Source organism: Podarcis bocagei (genome assembly GCF_964188305.1).
Source record: "Podarcis bocagei genome assembly, chromosome: 11".
Classification (NCBI taxonomy): domain Eukaryota; kingdom Metazoa; phylum Chordata; class Lepidosauria; order Squamata; family Lacertidae; genus Podarcis; species Podarcis bocagei.
This window is the reverse complement of record NC_138136.1, coordinates 53,247,108-53,265,864: the sequence shown is the minus strand read 5'-3', so window position 1 is coordinate 53,265,864 and position 18,757 is coordinate 53,247,108. Positions and strand designations below refer to the sequence as shown.

At 42.7% G+C, this 18,757-nt stretch overlaps 1 protein-coding gene across 4 annotated transcripts in view; it reads left to right on the top strand.

Annotated features, from left to right (window-relative positions):
• The window catches only part of DCC (DCC netrin 1 receptor), a gene marked incomplete at its 5' end in the record, with an annotated part of 959,801 nt that overhangs the window by 830,833 nt on the left and 110,211 nt on the right, over positions 1 to 18,757 (top strand). For 3 of the 4 annotated variants that reach the window (XM_081212643.1, XM_081212642.1, XM_081212645.1), the window contains 3 exons: positions 5,828 to 5,923; positions 15,030 to 15,268; positions 17,365 to 17,503. In XM_081212643.1, the coding sequence (XP_081068769.1) occupies positions 5,828 to 5,923; positions 15,030 to 15,268; positions 17,365 to 17,503 (474 nt within the window). The remainder of the gene's footprint in view (positions 1 to 5,827; positions 5,924 to 15,029; positions 15,269 to 17,364; positions 17,504 to 18,757) is intronic. The other variant, XM_081212644.1, reaches the window with a different exon arrangement.

Genomic DNA, 18,757 nt, shown 5'->3' with positions numbered 1-18,757 from the left:
GAGTGGGACAAGAGTGCTTTAAATAAATTAATAAATAAACAACTTGATGGAGTACACTGGTGGCAGACTCCTCTCCCTAATGACCTCCCAGCCATTAAAGGTGTTTGTTGAAATTCCTCTTACAGAGGGACGGGAAGAGTTTTTGAGTGCAGCCATGTTGCTATAGAGACAGCAGGTCTGTGTTTGTGGCTGTTGAGGATTCAAAACAGCTAACCTCACCCACCCAGCTCTTCGTATGTTCATTTGTGGGAGGCAACCCTGTGCAAATTCATTCTGTGCAAATCACATCCTTAGTCGGAAAGTTAATAGTGGAAATTCTATGAATATATCTCTGCATCCATCTCCATGAATACCAAATCGTTTCTGCTTGGCCAATAAGGCTGCAGTGAATGCCAATGGAATGAATAATGCTGTGAAAATGATCTGTTCGCCCTCAAGTGTTGTGAATGGATAACTGCTCTGGTAATTCATGAAGCCTCAAAAAAAAAAAAAGTTTCACTTCTCTCTCCCCCCCCCCCACTTTTTTTTTTTTGCAAGGAGCACGCCATCCATCTCATTAGTAACATTAACCAAATGTATCCGTGTAGAACATAAAAGTAATTACAAAATATGGGGGCAGGGAATCATTAAGCAGTATTGTAAAATAAGTAATATTGATTCATTTGGCATTTGAATAATAGGATTAATCATCCTGAGCATGTCTGGGATTATAAATTGGAATGAAATATGGAATTCTGAATCAAGGGTGTCAGTCTCGCAAGCTCATGAGCTCTCCAGATCCAGTCTAGCTAAGTACTGCAGCAAATGCCAGACTCTAAGCATCATGGACTAGGCATGATGTCAAGCGTGTTGGATCCTTGATCCAGTGGTTGCCTGCCATCAGTAACTCCTATATTGTACACTAGGGGGAAACTCATACGCTGCAAAGATGGATACACTGTGCCTTGAAAACCTAACCTTCCATTGCTGAGTACCCCCATCATTCTCTGCCCATCAGGTGGGGTGGGGGGAGGTCATATGTATCACTAATCCTGCAACTACCATGAATATATCTTGGCAAAGGGAGGCAAGAAGGTAATGCTAGGTTTTCCCAGTGCAGTCATAGACACAGAACAGCCTGGCCTCAGGGTCTGAAGTACAGTTGAGGAACCTCTGATATTATCATAGCTGTCAACCTTCCCTTTTTTTGCTGTAAATTCCCTTATTCCAGCACCGTTTCCCGCTGCTTCCCGCTGCTATCCTGGATTGCTAAATATCCCGTAGACTGTCCCCAAAACAGGTGAGGCTGCTGATCCCTTATTTTCAAATCTGAAAGTTGACAGCTATGGATATTATTTATAGCCCACCCATCTGACTGGGTTTCCCCAGCCACTCTGAGCAGCTCCCAACAGAATATTAAAAATACAGTCATTAAAAACTTCCCTAAACAGGGCTGCCTTCAGATTTCTTCTAAAAGCCAGATAGTTGTTTATTTTCTTGACATCTGATGGGAGGGCGTTCCACAGGGTGGGCACCACTACCAAGAAGGCCCTCTCCCTGTAACCTCACTTCTCGCAGTGAGGGAACCGCCAGAAGGCCCTCGGAGCTGGACCTCAGTGTCCAGGCTGCAAGAACTCTGTGTGACATCAGGTATGGGACAGATAAAGCCATGGCTGTATAGGAAAAAACTAGGAGCCCTAGAGCGTATTCCCAATCTTCTTTTGCAACCACAGTTTGCATTGGGTGCTCCTTAACTGTTGGTGCCAATTGTAAGCTGCCCTGATTCGCCCAGAGACTTGTTACCATGTTATGATGGCAGGTGATTGATAGGCAAAGAGCTCCACCCACTTCTCAAATGTGGCCAATGGAAGGTTGACATCAGTCGGATCTGGTCCACTGCCCAACAGTGATTCCCCACCTCTGTCTTGAAGGCTGCCATGTTGCTGAAGCTAAGCTGGTCTGGGACATTGCCTTGGTGGGTGCTAGCTTAGAAGCTGGGCAGCTAGAGAGAGATTTGCTTGTGTTTAAGTTAATTAAATAGTTTGCTTTGCCTCACAATACAGTATTAAGCAAGCTGAGGAGCCAACTAGCTCAATGGGTATTACAGACATGTCCCACTCAAGAATTTAAGAAATTTAGATGTATCATAGTCATAGATGATCTCCAGATAGCACCATATTAGAATTAGTAGTTCTGAGAAGCACATTACCAGGAGCCAAGGGGAAGCAGCAAGAGAAGGTGTGAGGAAGGTGAACAATTTGAATTTATTTATTATCCCTGTTCCCTTACTGTTAGCTGCCTGTCGCTAGCAGGCTTCCTCCTCTGTATGCTCATAAAAACTGGATCAGGGCCAATGCTATCTGGGTAAAGGAATAAAGATGATTCATCTGCAAATATTTGGCAGCAATCCCTGGGTATTTTTGCTTTGTAGGGTTGGATGCATGATCTTCAGATATTTTTTGATTCCCCGATGCCCCAGTATTTATATATACTTTCCCCTTCTGATCTGTGCTACAAGAATGAGTGGGTGAATGTTGCATAATTGACACCCGCTATTTGCTTAAAATGGATATGTCTTGCTTGTTTCGCTTGGTATTTTTTGTGAATTTTTGGCCAGCGATACTACCGCATTATCCAGACCAAAATTAAGCAATTTGACTAAATATGTCCCCCGTTGTGAAGCTCCTTGCTTAACCTCCTCATTGAAATTATGGGATGTACACCAGTGAGTTGAATGGGATTCCCAGGTAAATGTGCACAGCATCACAGCCATAAAAAAATGTCTATCTTTTATCAGGATTGTGCCCAAGTTATTTGTATTAAAGATCTCCATCAATGTTATTAAACTTCTAAAGCCAAATACAAAAATAAATCACAACCGGGGGGGGGGGGGAACTGCCCAGTGAGTTAATTAAATAGGTATGAAGGAATCTGCTTCAGACTAAATCAAGCCATTGGTCCATCTTGTGTAGTACTGTTTATGCTAACTAGTCATAGCTCTCCAAGGTTTTAGGCAGGGAACACTCCCTGGCCTTCTTGGAGATGCCAGGATTGAACCCAGGCCCTTCTGCATACAAAACAGAGCTACAACCTTTCCCTGCAATTGAGCACCTCAAAATATTCTTTGCTAGATGTGGATAGTTCTCATTTGATGATGATAGTGATTTTCATTAGTACAATACTTTGTAAATTATAATCATTTCTTCTGTCATGCTCCAGTGAAATATGCGGCGCCCGAGAGTTGTCAAGGGAATCCACATTATTTAGGCAGCTGAGCACTTGAGAAGATCTCAGTATTAGTAAGAAGGAAAGTTTAAAAGTGAACATTACTGATATAGCTCCTCTCCTGAAGTAAGAATTAACGGGTCAAGAGACTTGATCACTCAGTAAACAGGCAGGTAGCAATTAACAATAATCTAAAGTTATATTGCTCCTGTAACATAGCATGTCTGTGATGTGAATGGAAATAAAGAAGACTCTCTTGTACTTGGTTTGTCAAGGTTGTGGCTACACTCATGCTAAAAGTAGCAACATGTGTAAGCTGAGCTCTTACCGTTGAGAATTCTGGTGGCTTTCTCTAAGAGATAAGCAGCAGCAATGCTGGAAGGAATTATCGAGTTCCTAGCCACTTCTCCCCTTCATTCTGCTTTCCTTATTTCTTCTTTACTGGCATTTGGAAGAAAAGGAGCAAGGATGATCAGCTGTTAACAGAGATATAAGAATGTAAGGATAGATCACTGATGGGGGAAAAGCAACCTTCTCTTCCTATCTCCAATGATGGCTTCATGAGAGCCAGTGTGGTATAGTGGTTAAGAGCAGTAGTCTTGTAATCTGGGGAACCGAGTTCGCGTCTCCGCTCCTCCACATGCAGCTGCTGGGTGACCTTGGGCTAGTCACACTTCTTTGAAATCTCTCAGCCCCACCCACCTCACAGAGTGTTTGTTGTGGGGGAGGAAGGGAAAGGAGATTGTTAGCCGCTTTGAGACTCCTTAGGGTAGTGATAAAGCGGGATATCAAATCCAAACTCCTCCTCTTCTTCTTCTTCAGAATTCTCAACTGGAAATTCCTAGCTCATGTCTGAGAAATTCTCTCATGATGAGTGTAACATGTAGCCAGCTTCTAAACAAGCCCAGTCAGTTTATATTACACCAAGCTGAACACAGGTCACCATGTGTAGCAGCCTTCCAGGAGTTGCCACCAGACATGAACTTCCTTTTCTCCCTTTCAGCCCTAGGACTAGGAGGGAAACTCCAGAATTGTTATGCAGCCACCAGGTCACATGACTAAAGGGCTGCATTTAATTTGTTTGGGTGCAAGCTGTGTTGTTGGCATCCATCTGTCTTGAGAGACAGTGGAGTGTGCCTCTGGGTGTGAAGTCAAACTGCTGTGTTAACAACACTGAAGTGACCTCCCTGGGGTACAAGCCTGGGCAGTGTGTGTGGAAGTCCTGGGCTGCCCAAATAACAAGATCCCCCTCTCGACCTTGCTGATGTAGTCCAAAGGAAAGCAGAGTAATACATTTGGTGCCAGCTTGACTGCAGGAGTTGCTGGAAGGAGGCACACGAGGCAAAATCTAACCATTTGAGGGACTCTAGTCTGGATTTGTGTAGGCTTTACTCCTTAGCCGTTTCTTCTCCTGAAGATTTCGCACAAGGCACTGGAGGTTTGGCTCAGAGTTATCCTTCTCCTAGATGGACTCCCTTCCTAAGTTGATGAGCCCCATTTGCCCCTCACTTCCCTCTACAGCCCATTCAGAAATCATCTTCTTGACCTTTAGACCCACTCTTGGTCTTATTTAGCAACTTGTACTTGTTTAGCAAGTACAAGGAATGTTTCTTACCACCCACTTTTTATTCAGTATTTACAGAGAGAGGCTTTGGGACACAGCCTCCTGGATAATGGTGTTGCCGTGAGTGAATCTCCACCCCACCCCATCTCTCCCACTTCTTCATTTGTCATCCATGTGAGTGCTGACAAGTGCCCTCTGCCTTTGAGCTCTCTGCTCTCCTACTTTCAAGGTGTGCCAGGTTCTGGGAGAGGAAGGGTCTGGAATGCTTTCTAAAGACACTGTGCCCATCAGCTGTCTCTCCCCTGGTGCTTCCTCCTCCTCCTCCTCTCCCATTATTTCCCAACTTTCCCCCTCATCCCCCTCTGATCTGTGATCTCTCTCAAACCCCTGTTGTAATTCTGAGCTGTCTTCCTCTTCTCTGGAAGGGTCAGGCTGGGGAGGCGGTCTCCACCATTCCTCCTCTGCCCAGTCCCTGACAAAAAACTATTATATCTTTTTAAAAAAAATTATAAGATTTTTAGAGCACTTTATATATGCCTAATGCATGTTTGAACTAAAGAGCACTAAGCCTGGTCTAAAGCAGTTAATTTGTCATCTTTTGGTCTTCCACTGAGGTCCAGTGCCGAGGGCCTTCTGGCGGTTCCCTCGCTACGAGAAGCCAAATTACAGGGAACCAGGCAGAGGGCCTTCTCGGTAGTGGCACCTGCCCTGTGGAACGCCCACCCACCAGATGTCAAAGAGAAAAATAACTACCAAACTTTTAGAAGACATCTGAAGGCAGCCCTGTTTAGGGAAACTTTTAATGTTTAATAGGTTATTGTATTTTAGTGTTCTGTTGGAAGCCTCCCAGAGTGGCTGGGGAAACCCAACCAGATGGGTGGGGTATAAATAATAAGTTATTATTAATTATTATTATTATTATTCCATGAGAGCTCTAGCCAAGGGTCCTGTCTGCAACCTGCAAGTCCCTTTGATTCTTCAGGTGTACATTAGATGGTTGCCAAAATCTGCTTTCAGACCGTTAATTCCAGCTGTGTTGTGTCTGTGCTTCTCCTACAGAACCAAGTTCCCACTATGTCATATCTTTGAAAGCCTTTAACAATGCTGGGGAGGGAGTCCCTCTTTATGAGAGCGCCACTACCAGATCTCTGACAGGTGAGTTGGAATGCTTGGCTGATATGTTTGCCCATTTCTATCGCTAACTCTCTCGTAGCAACGCATGTGCTTAGGAAGCAAGGGATGTGTATGTAAGGTGAGTAGATGTGTTTTTAATTGGATTACCTGCACCGATGAGTATAAGGCACTAAGTTGGGTGTGGTGATCTTTAAAAGTTGAGAAAGTGTGCCAGGACTGGCTCAGAAATGCATGAGCATTGCTTTCAGGTGCATGACTGCTCTGGCCCCATAGCGCTGCATCTGAGATGGCATCGTGCAATATAAATGTAGCTGTGTTACATATCTGTGATGACTTATCCACACATGAAAACAGCTTTTAAGCTTCACAGGGTTCCTTTTCATCAGAAAAAAACAAGAATGCTGAAGGGAGGGGGGAACCTGTGGTCCTCCAGATACTGTTGGGCTAAAGCTCACATCACCCCTGCCCATTGGCCATGCTGACTGGGGCTGATGGAGGTTGGAGTCCCCTGCTATCTGGAGGTCCACAGGTTCCCCATTTCTGATTAAGGCCATTCTGGCATTGCATGCAAAACAGAAGAAGAAGCAGATGGCTTGTTCCAAGGATGTTGCATGGGAGAATGGCATGGGGCAGAGCCTTGTGCTGGATCATTCACAGTACAGACTGCATGTCCATTCACACCTTCAGTTTGGTTCTTGAGCAATAAGCCATAAATGCCAGAATAGAATAGGTACCTGAAAGGGGGAAGGGTGCTTCTGTTCTTTGGAAGCACAACCTATGATTCCCTACATCTATCATGTAGAACTGATGGGGGAACCCCGAATCACTGTGCATTGTGTGAGCTGTGTATCAATATGCATTGGAGATGGTCTACACAGCCTGCCTTCCATTCTTCAAGTCTAGTGAACTCCTATAATCCTTTTACAAGACTCCACACACCCATGTCTTAGATTATGTCTGGGGATGGAAGTGGAAATGGAGGAAAGAGTCACCACAGCCTCAAATCCCATGTTGCACCCAGACCATCATCCTTCATTGTCCTATAGCCTCAAAGTAACTGTAACCCTTGCAAGTTTCCAAGATGAAAGGAGGAGCTGCATGGTGTGTCTGCCTTCTTTGCTCCAAATGGATTCCAAATATATCCGTTTGCCATAACTATCTCTCTCCCCCGCCCCCCCCCCGCCCCCCACAATAAATGATTCTCTTTTGCCTCTGAGGTCACAAGTGGGGAAACCATGTGTACAACTGTTTATTAAGGTATTTCTATGCCACCCTTCACCACAGGGGACTCATTGTGGTGTGCAAGCGAAATTAAATTCGACAAAACACAAATACAGTCATTACAGCCAAGCCTCATAAAATACCTCCATAGCAAATACAGCAACAGTGTCTTATGTAAGAACTGGCTTGACCCATCACACCCCTCCCCTCCACCTCTAAAAGTTGGATGAAAGAGGTGTGTCTTCCGCTGTGGCTGACACAAAGGCACTGTAGGGGCAAGGCACAGCTTGGGGGACGATGGATTTGACTCAGCAGACCTCTGTTTTTTATCACTAAATTAGAGAATCCATGCAGTGCCCAGTTGCCTACTGCTCTTTGATAAGGACAAGTACTTACAATGCTGTAGAATGTGAGCTGAATAAATCAGTGAAGTTGTTGACACCTGTGGAAATAGCTGTATTTATTATTTACTATATATATTAGTTGCTTTCCTCACAAAAGGGACCCAAAGCAACTTGTAAAAATGGCTGAATTATAAAGACACACAAGCCTCTCCTTTCTCTTGCACCAACCTAGCTAGCCCCACCAAGTAGGACTTATATCCTAACTTGAATCTGAAGCCTTCAGGGGAGAAGCTCCATAGAGGTACTCTCCCCCTGTTAGAAGGAATGCTGCTTTATTGCATTCTTTCAGTAGCATTTCTTTCAACACAAATATTATTCTTCCAGAATAATAGAAGACATTGGTGAAGTCTCTGAAATTGGCAACCTCAAGAGTTGTCGTCTATCTTACCCTAGCACATGCCATCTTTGTGATGGTGGGAAGAAATGTCCCCATTCATTTCCATGGAGAACCATCTTGTATCTATGTAGAATGGGTTTCTCAATTAGGATCAATGTGTGTGCACCCATGAACACACACACACACAGAGAGAGAGAGAGAGAGAGAGAGAGAGAGAGAGAGAGAGAGGGAGAGAGTGAGTCGTGGTGCAGACATGAAAACATCCCAGCTTCCAGGCTAAAGGTAAAGGTAAAGGGACCCCTGACCGTTAGGTCCAATCACGGACGAGTCTGGGGTTGCAGTGCTCATCTCGCTTTATTAGCCAAGGGAGCTGGTGTACAGCTTCCGGGTCATGTGTCCAGCATGACTAAGCTGCTTTTTGGGGAACCAGAGCAGTGCACGGAAACGCCGTTTAACTTCCCGCCAGAGCAATACCTATTTATCTACTTGCACTTTGACGTGCTTTTGAACTGCTAGGTGGGCAGGAGCAGGGACCCAGCAACGGGAGCTCACCCCGTCATGGGGATTCGAACTGCCGATCTTCTGATCGGCAAGCCCTATGCTCTGTGGCTTAACCCACAGCACCACCCGTGTCCCTTGCTTCCAGGCTATGAAGTAACAATTGAAGGGAAAATTTGCAAAGTCATGGTTCCCGTACTTTGAACTCAGGGATTATATGAGCCCTGAAAGAACAATTACTATGCTGAGAGGCTCCTTAATTTTGTTGCCCCTGTTGAACGACTTCTTCCCCCCATGTATAGAAAGACCCCCTCCATAAATGTAATTCACTTTCTGTGCATAGACGTTACTTCCATTTTATGGAGTAAAACATTAGGATTCAGGCTATAGTATATTAACAAATTCTGTAATACTATTCTATTCCATTCTACTAATATGTAGTGTAAAATTTAAGATTAGAGAAAAGGGGTGTTTAGCCTTTTGCCAGCTTCATATGTTGCCATTACCTTTACATATGGATGGTAATTTCATCCAATGTGGTTCCTCTTTATAGATGTTATGGTGGTAGCATGGGGTGCAGTTCCACTGAAGCAAATGTGAATCAGTCATTCTTCTTTCAGGGCATAAAAACCTGACCTTGCATGGATATTTTGGGATAGCAGTGGCAACCGACTCTGATCAAATTGACTCTGTGCGGTGTCAACTGTTCCTTTGTCTAGATTTAAATTGAAGGACCAGTGACAGAGCAAAATGAAATGATTATACCTCTCAGAAATGATTACATTTGTGCTGCTGGCTATAAACTCCAGGCAGCCTTGTGACAATGTTCTCTAGTTGAGCAGTTTTACTTTTCAAAATGCCAGATCTGGGCATAATTTGAATATGTAAAGGCCACATTAGAAGAATTCTAACACTTTTGCCCCTCCAGAAATGGGTTTTTGTCATTCCCCCTATCATTTATAAGTTTTGCTAGGTTGAAAATAATCTGCCACCGCCAGCAAAAGTCAGAGACACAGACAAGGGTCGGGCAGAGAGGTTGTACTTTGAGATGATATATTAGTACTAATTTAAGACACTGCCAGTTTTGCTCGGCTGTAAATAGCAGTCAGAACCATCCACATCCTTTCTGAAGCATCATCTTCCTTCCACGCACATTTCCAGACTGCTACTGAATGACACTAGAGTTGTAGTATTGGGTTCTAAGCCACAAAATCAGTGTGCAATAGAAGCTATCTTTCAAGGGGATGTGAGAGCTCAGTGATGTCTGCTAAGATATAAGCCCCATAAAACTCAATGGAATTTACTCTCAAGAAAATGTGCATTCGACAACAGCTTCAGTGATCTAACACAGTGCAATGGCTAGCTGTACTGGGAGCCCCCAGTGATACTCAGCTCTGACACAAACTCTTAATAAGTAGTCTTAAGCGAACCACTCTTTCTTAGTCTCTCCCCTCCATCACCTGAAATATGCTGAATAACCATGACCTGTTGTAAGCATTACTAAGACAATGTATGAGAAGTGCTTTGAACATTCCAACATGCCTTACAAATCCTAAGAATTATATCATATTTCCCCCCACTGGAGCAATATGTATAATTTGGTAGACAATTGTCGTCTTTCCTCGTGCAAAACCTATCTTGTTCAGAACTTTCCTAAAGTAGAGAAAAGTCAAGTCACTGAGAGCAAAGCAAGAAAGGACAGACTGAATAACAGAACACTAAGGTTGTTCATGAGGAATAGCTGGACCAAATTATAGCATGTTAGCTCCAGGTGGCAAACCATTCCTTGCACCTATGAGTTTTGTGAAGTATTCCCATTAAATATATATATATTGGAAATCATAAAGAGAGAAAATCTATTATGTTTTCCAATCTTCACCCTTAAAAAAAACCCCTCTCCTAAGAATAAAGTGATCCATACTCTAATAACTTCAGTATGTGGTGGTTTTCCCTTGTAAATGCAACTTCTCCACTCTGGTGGTTGCAAAGGTTGCCTCTCTCTCTTCTGCACATGCAGGTTTTGAAACTTTTCTGAATATATGTTTCTCAAAATGATCTAAGGTTAACTTTTTCTTTTAAAGGTTTTTTTGAAGTACATGGTTCTATCAACAGTTGTGTGCCTAACCAGTGAATTGTTATTGTTATTGCTGTTGTTGTTAAAAATGTGGAATATAATCCCTACCAGAGAGTAGGGAACCACAGGGCAGGGAGTTGAATACAGCCCCCAGGTCTCTAGGTCTCTCTTCAGGCCACACCCAGTTCTCAAATAATGCCTCTTTTTTGCCTGAAGGATGGATTTTTAAGTGTGTAGAAATCTCTGGAATGTAGTCTTCTGTACCAAGGTAAGAATCACACCCATTGCTCTAGCCACCATTGCCTCCGTCCCCACCTATGTTAGTCTCTAGCCCCACCTAGCATTGGGTACGTAGCACTTGAAAGGATTTCCCTTCAGGAATGTGGACCTCAGGTGGTGTCTACTTTGTGAGGAACACAAAGAAGAAATTAAATAGCCTTATAGAGGCAATGTCTTCTTCTACAAGAGGCCACTGAGATGAGCATCTTCTTAGATCAATAAATCTGGACATGGGGCAGAGTGTTGTACATCACATCCTTGAAGTTACTTTCCCAGCCTCTTTTAGTAGCTTGTAAAAATCCTTATGAACCTTTGTAGGTTAGACTTTTATATACATACATATTTTAAGCTGCGCCAGCAGAATTCAGCATCAACATCAGGACTCATTTTTGCAACACTGAGAGTAGCAGCAAAAAAATAGAAGCTCTCAGTATAAATAATGTCTTACCCTCCCCACCCTGAATGGGCCAATTTTTCCTGTAACTGTGGCCCACTGAGAGACAGTGTGGTTAGAGTGCTGCAGATCAAATCTCCATTCAAAAGCTCATTAGGTGATCTTGAACAATTACCTCTCTTGGTTTAACCTACTAAAGAGGGTTGATGGTGAGGGTAAATTGTCACAGAGTGACCATAGCCTACTTTTGCACATCTGAAAACAAAAGGAATGGCTTCAAGGTCAAAGGATGTGTTTTCCAGACTAGCTGATCCCAAGCAATAATTAAGAAATTGACAGCCATGTGTGGATGCAAAGGAGGCCTCGCTTAAGGATTCAGGGGCCCTTTGGCAAGAGATCACTAGTGCACTTCCTTAAAAGTGACAGGGTATAAAAATGGAGAAAGCTCCCTTAAGTATGGAGTGCAGAGTCTCCTGCAAACCCATTCCCTGCAAATCCTCGATATGATACGGATGACTCTGGAGGAACATAATTGTACCACAACACAGTGAGAACCCAGGGAAGACACAGGCCATACCAGAGAGACTTTCACTGTCTCCATTTCCCCAGGAAACAAGAAGCTCAGCTGGTTCCCTGGTGAAACTCGAGCCCTTGGCCAACGACTAATCATGCAAGCCCCAAGCAGTGGCTCTGGTGTGAAAATGTGTGTGGTCAAAACAACAAACAAAACAAGAAAACATGCTCCATTTTCTTTCACCGAGAGCATGCAATTACTAAATGTCAGCTGTCAATGTGCCAACATCAACAAGTGACAATATTCTGGGGAAGGAAATTGTTCCCCAGAAGTTTTTAGGGTCCTCTTTTTTCAAACACCAGTGGACAGAGGTGCCAACTTGAATAAAATATTGGGGATCCATGTAAGCCCCGCCCTACATAACCACGCAACATTTGAATGGCAATGCTCATCCACTTTGGGGGACCCTGGCCCCCTCAAATATTTTATGGGGGGTGAAGAGACCTTGGCCCCCAGCAGTTGGCTCCTATGCCAATGGATTAGATTACTGAGATGCCTCTGGTTTTGCTGCCTAGCAATGCAATAGCTCAAAATCCAAATCATCCCAATGGACTCCAACCATTAATATTGCTAGACTGGATTATTATTATTTTCAGTGTGTCATATGCAAGAGGCCTTCAAATTGCTAGATCTCCCAAGGCAGATAAAATGTAAAAGGAAGATGTAAAGTGTTTCATATATTTAATGTACAACACACATTACCTTTTGGCTAGAGCCATGGAAACTTGCAATATTGCATCTATAAATTTTTCTATTACTTCATTTTTGAGGGTGGGAGAATGGATGTTTGGTTTACAAGTGGAACTTGAAAGCTCTAAGAACAAATGGGTAATATTCTCCATTATTCTCCAACAGAGGCATAAATCATGTTGCATAGTCTACTTGAATTTCATGCACAAATGAAAATTTGGCATGTTCTGTTCTGTACTGAAGTTTCATAAGGTAGTCCTCAAGGATGAAAAAGTGGGGGGGGGGGACCCCCACAGTAATATACCCACTCTGCCCAAATTTATGGTTCTGCATAAATTTCCGATAGCATTTTTCTCTTGGGTGTTTTTGTTTTTATTCAAAACACTGCTGTACTGCTTGATAATTGTTTGGAAAATTTGCAGAACTAATTGCTTTTATAAAATGTACTTTTTAAAAAAGACATACAGCTAGATAGAAGACACAGAGGAAATGATCTAATACTCAACTAGGAAATTTCACAGATACTGATACTTTGATTTGACTTCTACAAGTATGACTCCTTATCCACTTCACCCAGAATAGTATAATCAGTTTGCTAACATAAAATTCATTAGCCTAGTTCAGGTGTGATGGGATTTGATGTAATAGGAAACCAAGCTCTCAGGCTTGTATACTTCCCTCTCCCCTTCTTCCTTACCTCTGGTTGTAAACTAACCACAGTGCTCTATGACATCCAAATGCAGGTAACTGTGGTTAGCGAAATCTAGCCAGGATCAAAATGTAGTGTTCTGAAAGCATCATTTGATAAACAAACCACAATCTCCAGAGTTAAGCCATCACAGGAAATTGTGGTTTCTAAATTGAGGTTCATTTAAAAAAGCAGAACTGGGGACTTTTGATCTTCTCATCTGGCATGTGAAAAAGGAAAAGTGTCAAGGAGACAACAGAAGCCAAAGATTGATGCTGACTCAATGTGTGGTGTGATCTCCACCATTTCAAAAAACATGCATCAAAAAGCAGAGAACTCGAGGGAGCTTCAAAACTGTAATCCAAATCTGCCAAATTCAGAAAATGTTTGAAATGCTATGCTTTTTATATATTCTGAAGTGTGTTGACAAAACCCCAGAATGTACTCTGGAGGTTGTCGGAATGTGTCAATTTGTGCCTTCAAAATGTCTGCTTCCATGGCCTAGAGATTGTCATGCCACATAGTGCATTGCAAAGGCAAAAGGCTCAGGTGAGGCCCAGAAGAAGCAGTGCTGTTTAGTCCTCAAGCAGTAGACAGACACGATTCTGAACAAATCAATTATCCATCTGTAGCCGTGAATCATTTTTAACAGCATCAAACTAACAAAAATGGAACACCATCACAATTAGCTGCATATTCCCTAACCCTCCCCACAATTTACACATTCAACAGAGGCAAATACATTTTCCCCAAAATACACACAGCTTTACTTACCTTTTCTGAAAATTTGGATTGGGTTGTATCCAACACTGACATTCCACAACAGATTTCCACTCCTGCCTTGGAATATTCTCCTCCTCTCCGCTGCAGCTCTCTACTGCACTTTCAGAAAGGTTGTGGGACCCTCAGGAGGAGATTTGGGAGGCTTGGGGAGAGAAGAGGAAGGTGAAGTCCCAAGCAAAACATGACTTGCACAGCTTGGGATATAATTTAGTATGAATGTTTGATCCTGGTTTCATCCTGCTGTCCCAGCTGTTGTTGCTTCTCAGCACCATTTTCTTATTTTTAACTTGTCCTCACTGACCAATGGACCTTATTTACAATTTAATTTTCTGCGTGAGGTCACATTGTTCTGTTTATAAATATCATTTATCCTATCTCACCAAATGTAGTCTCGTGATGCTGTAAGCAAAATCGCTGGAATCATTACAGAATCACTACGGAATTATTTGAATGCAGTAGAGGCTGGTGGGTGAGGACAAAGAGCAACAAAAACATCACAGAAGAGAACAGCAGATATTTTCAATGAGCCCTGAAAGTAGTCATAAAGAGAAGCGCATTTCAATGCTCACAATAATGAGGAAAAGCAAGACAAATAGTTTTGGCTCAGGACTAACCCCCTACACATAAGCCCATACTGTTCTGACTTCCCTGAAAACAAAATGTTAAGCAGATGGTACAATGTTCAGAGAACAAATTATCGAGCAATTCTGAAAGAGAGGCAGTAATACAGGTAACTCTAACATGCACTGCATTTACAAAACAAGGCTTTCAAATAACTTCTGCTTTAGGACATTGTAGGGAATTAAAAAATAACGCATCGATTATGTGTTTCCTTGAAAAGGCTTGTGGATCATTCTGAAAACACACCAAGTATTTCAACTTCACTGGGAGAAAAGAAACAAAATAGTGTAATGAGAATGCCTATGATTATGCCTTTAATGTTGGTTTGCTCTTGACAAATTAATGTGAGTTAACTTGTTGCTCATGTATTTTTCAATTAATGGCTGTTTGTTTGTTTTTCTCCTGTTCCTATATTCTCCTCCCATCATCTTTATTGCCATACATTTAACCCATTGTGATGTGTATCTCACTGGTGGCTGTTTATTTATTTGTTTCTTTGACGATGCTGTTCTTTATTTTAATTTGTGGTATGCTCGTTTTTTTCTGGTGGCTTTTGTGACCCAGATCCCATTGACCCATTAGAAGTTGATTTTTATCCTTTGCTTGATGATTTCCCTACCTCAGTCCCAGATATCTCCACCCCCATGCTCCCACCAGTAGGTGTCCAGGCTGTCGCGTTAACCCATGACGCCGTGAGGGTCAGCTGGGCAGACAACTCTGTCCCCAAGAATCAAAAGACAACAGAGGTTCGATTTTACACGGTCCGATGGAGAACCAGCTACTCTACAAGTGCAAAATACAAGGTGAAGTTTCGCTTTAGGCATAAATGGGCTTCTCTTTCTGAATCCCAACCTTTGCTCAAAAAATGGGCCTGTCGTTAGCCAGGCTCCGCATACCCGCACAGTTCTAGAAAACATGGTTTCATACTGCTGGGCAGGAATGGAGAACTTATGGTGGTGTAGACATTATTGAACTTCAGCTTCCATTAGCTCCAAGCAGCAGGAATGATGGAATCTGTAACCCAACAATGTGTAGAGGTTCTCCACTGCTGATGTGAAGGATTGCTTGAGAATCGGAGCCTCATGAGGCATTGAACACTAATTTTCAAACTTATCTTCACACCCATAGGGACCAGAATCTTTATAGCTAAGCACTCTGAGATAATTTCAGCTTCCATTTTCACTTTCATAAACAAAACTGTCTATACAACGCACCCCACCAGAGGCTTTGCCTTGCGGCCAAGATTAGGGAGGCAGCACACAGCATGTGTGCATTGTGTGCCATGCACCCATGATGTTATGTGCCCAGCATGTATAGTGCACAAAGTTGCATCATTGGGAGGAGGACAAGCATGGAGCCCACCAGAGCATGGCTTTCTCTCTTGCGGTCAGGTGGAGCCAGCCACTGAACAGCTCTGTGCTTGACTCTGTGCTTGGTCTCCTCCTGCCCCTCAATACTGAGGGGGCCAAAGACACTTCCGCCCCTAGGAGTTGGCACACTTGACCCGTGCCCACTTGTGAAGAGGGTCAAGAGCCCTGGAAAGTGTGGGAACTAAGCTGTGTACGTGGGAACATAGGAAGCCGCCTTCTACCAAGGCAGGTCATTAGTCTGCCTAACTCAGTATTTTCTACATTGATTGGCATCAGCTTTCCAGGGTTTCATGCAGGAGACATAGCTGAACCTAGATTCTGGGGATTAAACCTGAGAACTTCTGCATGCAAAGCAGATACTCTTCCAAAGGGCTACATCCCTTCCTGAGTTGTTCTTTAATGCTCTAAAGTTGCAGAATAGTCCATGATCCTCACTGCTGGCTTCCTCTGGTTCTGCTGCTCATTTTCATACTTTAAGATAAAAACTTGCCATTCTCAAGTGGGTCCTTAATGCAACCTTAAACAAGAGATAGATGAGGAGAAATATCGTATTACCAAAGTCCCAATATACCTATTAGGACCCTTTTGTTTGCCTGTTCTTTGCACACTTCCATCAACAAGATGAATAATGCATTGGCCTCCATAAAACGTGTGATCAAAAGCACACACTTAACCAAGCCAAAGCACAAACAAGCATAAGGTATTAACATCAGAACTTTTTATAAGAGCATCAGTACATATTTACCCAAGAGGCAGCAGAGGTGTTCTCGATCACCTGATTAAATATGTAGGAATGCGGCTCAGAATGTCCTTGTTGCAAAGGACAGGTAAATAAGCATTATTATGTGTGTGTGTTTTTTAAAGGAACAACTTCTTCAATAAAGTGAATGTAATAGGTCCCAGGTAGGGTTTAATATAATATCAAAAAAGTAATGCAAACCAAAGTAGTTCAGTAACATTTTTAAAAACTTGTTTGTCCCATAAAGGGCATGCAATGTCCCAACCCAGCTTGAATAGGCTAGGACACTGCTTTTTCACAACTTGTGGGGGGGGGGGAAATGTTGGTCCCTGGGGTGCACCGGCGTAGAGCTGAACTGGGATGTCTCCTCCCCCATGTTTACAAGTCCATTTTCAGGCTAGGAAGTTTTTAATTGTCCTTCCATTTTTCCTGAATTTCTTAGCATTTATGGTCCCCAGGGAGCATGCAATGCAATGTCAAAGCTTGATGGATGGCAAACAATCAAGAGATGGGATACAGTTGAAGAGAAGGAAGACCCAGAGTAAAAAGAAATGGATATTAGCAAAGACAGTTACAAATATTTGAGGAATAATTAATTGGGGGGGGGGAATTAATCAATAGATTTGTGAGAATGGAAGGTTTTGAGGAACAATTTGAAGAAAGGGAGCCAAATCAGTGTCCCGGAAGAAGGAACTAGCCTCAGAAGATCATTCTCAAAGTTGGCTTTCCATCAGGAATGTAGCATGACTGTCCTTTTTACCTATATTTTCTGTCCCTCCCCCCTTTATAGTCCGCAGACACAACAGCCTTGAGTCACACCGTATCGGGACTGAAGCCAAATACCATGTATGAGTTCTCAGTCATGGTCACGAAAGGTCGAAGGTCGAGCACATGGAGTATGACAGCTCACGCTACTACTTACGAGGCAGGTATGTCTCTGTTAGGTTTCTTCCCCCGGTGTTTTCAAATATTGGCAAGTTTATTTTAATGGCTTCCACCACAACCATCCACTTCCGCCGCTAACACAGATTGCATTTTCCTTTGGCCACATTTTACTGTGTTGTTGCGAAAAGCACGACACATTCTAGGGGGAAGCACGGCAAAACAGGCCCATCACCTAGCAGCTGCTTTTTGGCTCCAATCCAGAGTTGCTGCACTTTAATAAATGGAGTATTTACAATACTACGCTGCATAAATGCAGTGAACTTCAAAGACCTTTCCTGCTAATGATGAGGCATCATTGCAATTCATTTTTCAAAAGAGCTCAAGATCAGATGAAAACATGTGTAGAAATCCTCTTTTATTATTAGAAAGAGAGAAGTCTGTGTTCTGTGCTAATTTGTCAAGTGCTCAAATAGTCGGATTGCATCCAAGCATGGATGTAAGAAGGCAAAGTTTTGTTTTGAAACCGTATTACCCCTGCATGTTCTAACTACATGCAAAAATCAGTGGGAAAAGGCAACCATGAAGAATACAAAGTCTTGAGCTGTTCTTATATAACTTCCTCGGTGTTTTGAATTATTTGCATATATATTCAGGCACTTGCAGGTTCTTAGCTGTCATTTCAGATAACCACTCTGCAGTCTGACGATAGTTTAATGACTGCTGATTGCATTTATTTTTTCAGCTGCTGTCTTTATCTATTGTACAGGAATTGTTGTGTTTTAAACTGAATTTTATTGTTCCAAGATAGCTATGGCGAAGGGTAGGTTATAAATATTATAAATATTAATCATATTGGGCAACATCCAAACCTAAATAAATCACATTTATTTAGATTGGTGCTGCATATACAACAGTTTAATGTATTGCTTTGGGGTTTCTGTTTTGAAGCTGGGAATATTGATTTCACAGTAGGTAAGCGCAGAATATTCTCAAACAGTACTTTGCGTGTATATTTTCACTTTGTGTTCAAGCCCTTCTTGTTGCCATTGTTTACCCCCTAGCTATTACACTTTCGATGTCAGCATGACCATATCCCCTCCCTCATTCCTGGTTCATTCATGAGTCCTGGATCTCCACCAATCAGAGGTCATATAACAAATACCAGTGCCTCACAATGGCTCTTTTACACACTCATTTCCAATTAATACGCCCAACAAAGCGTGTTCTCCTTCATGGAGAGCACGTATTGCGGTGGGGGCTGCCAGGACACTCCAAAGTTGGGGGGCGGGCTAATTGAT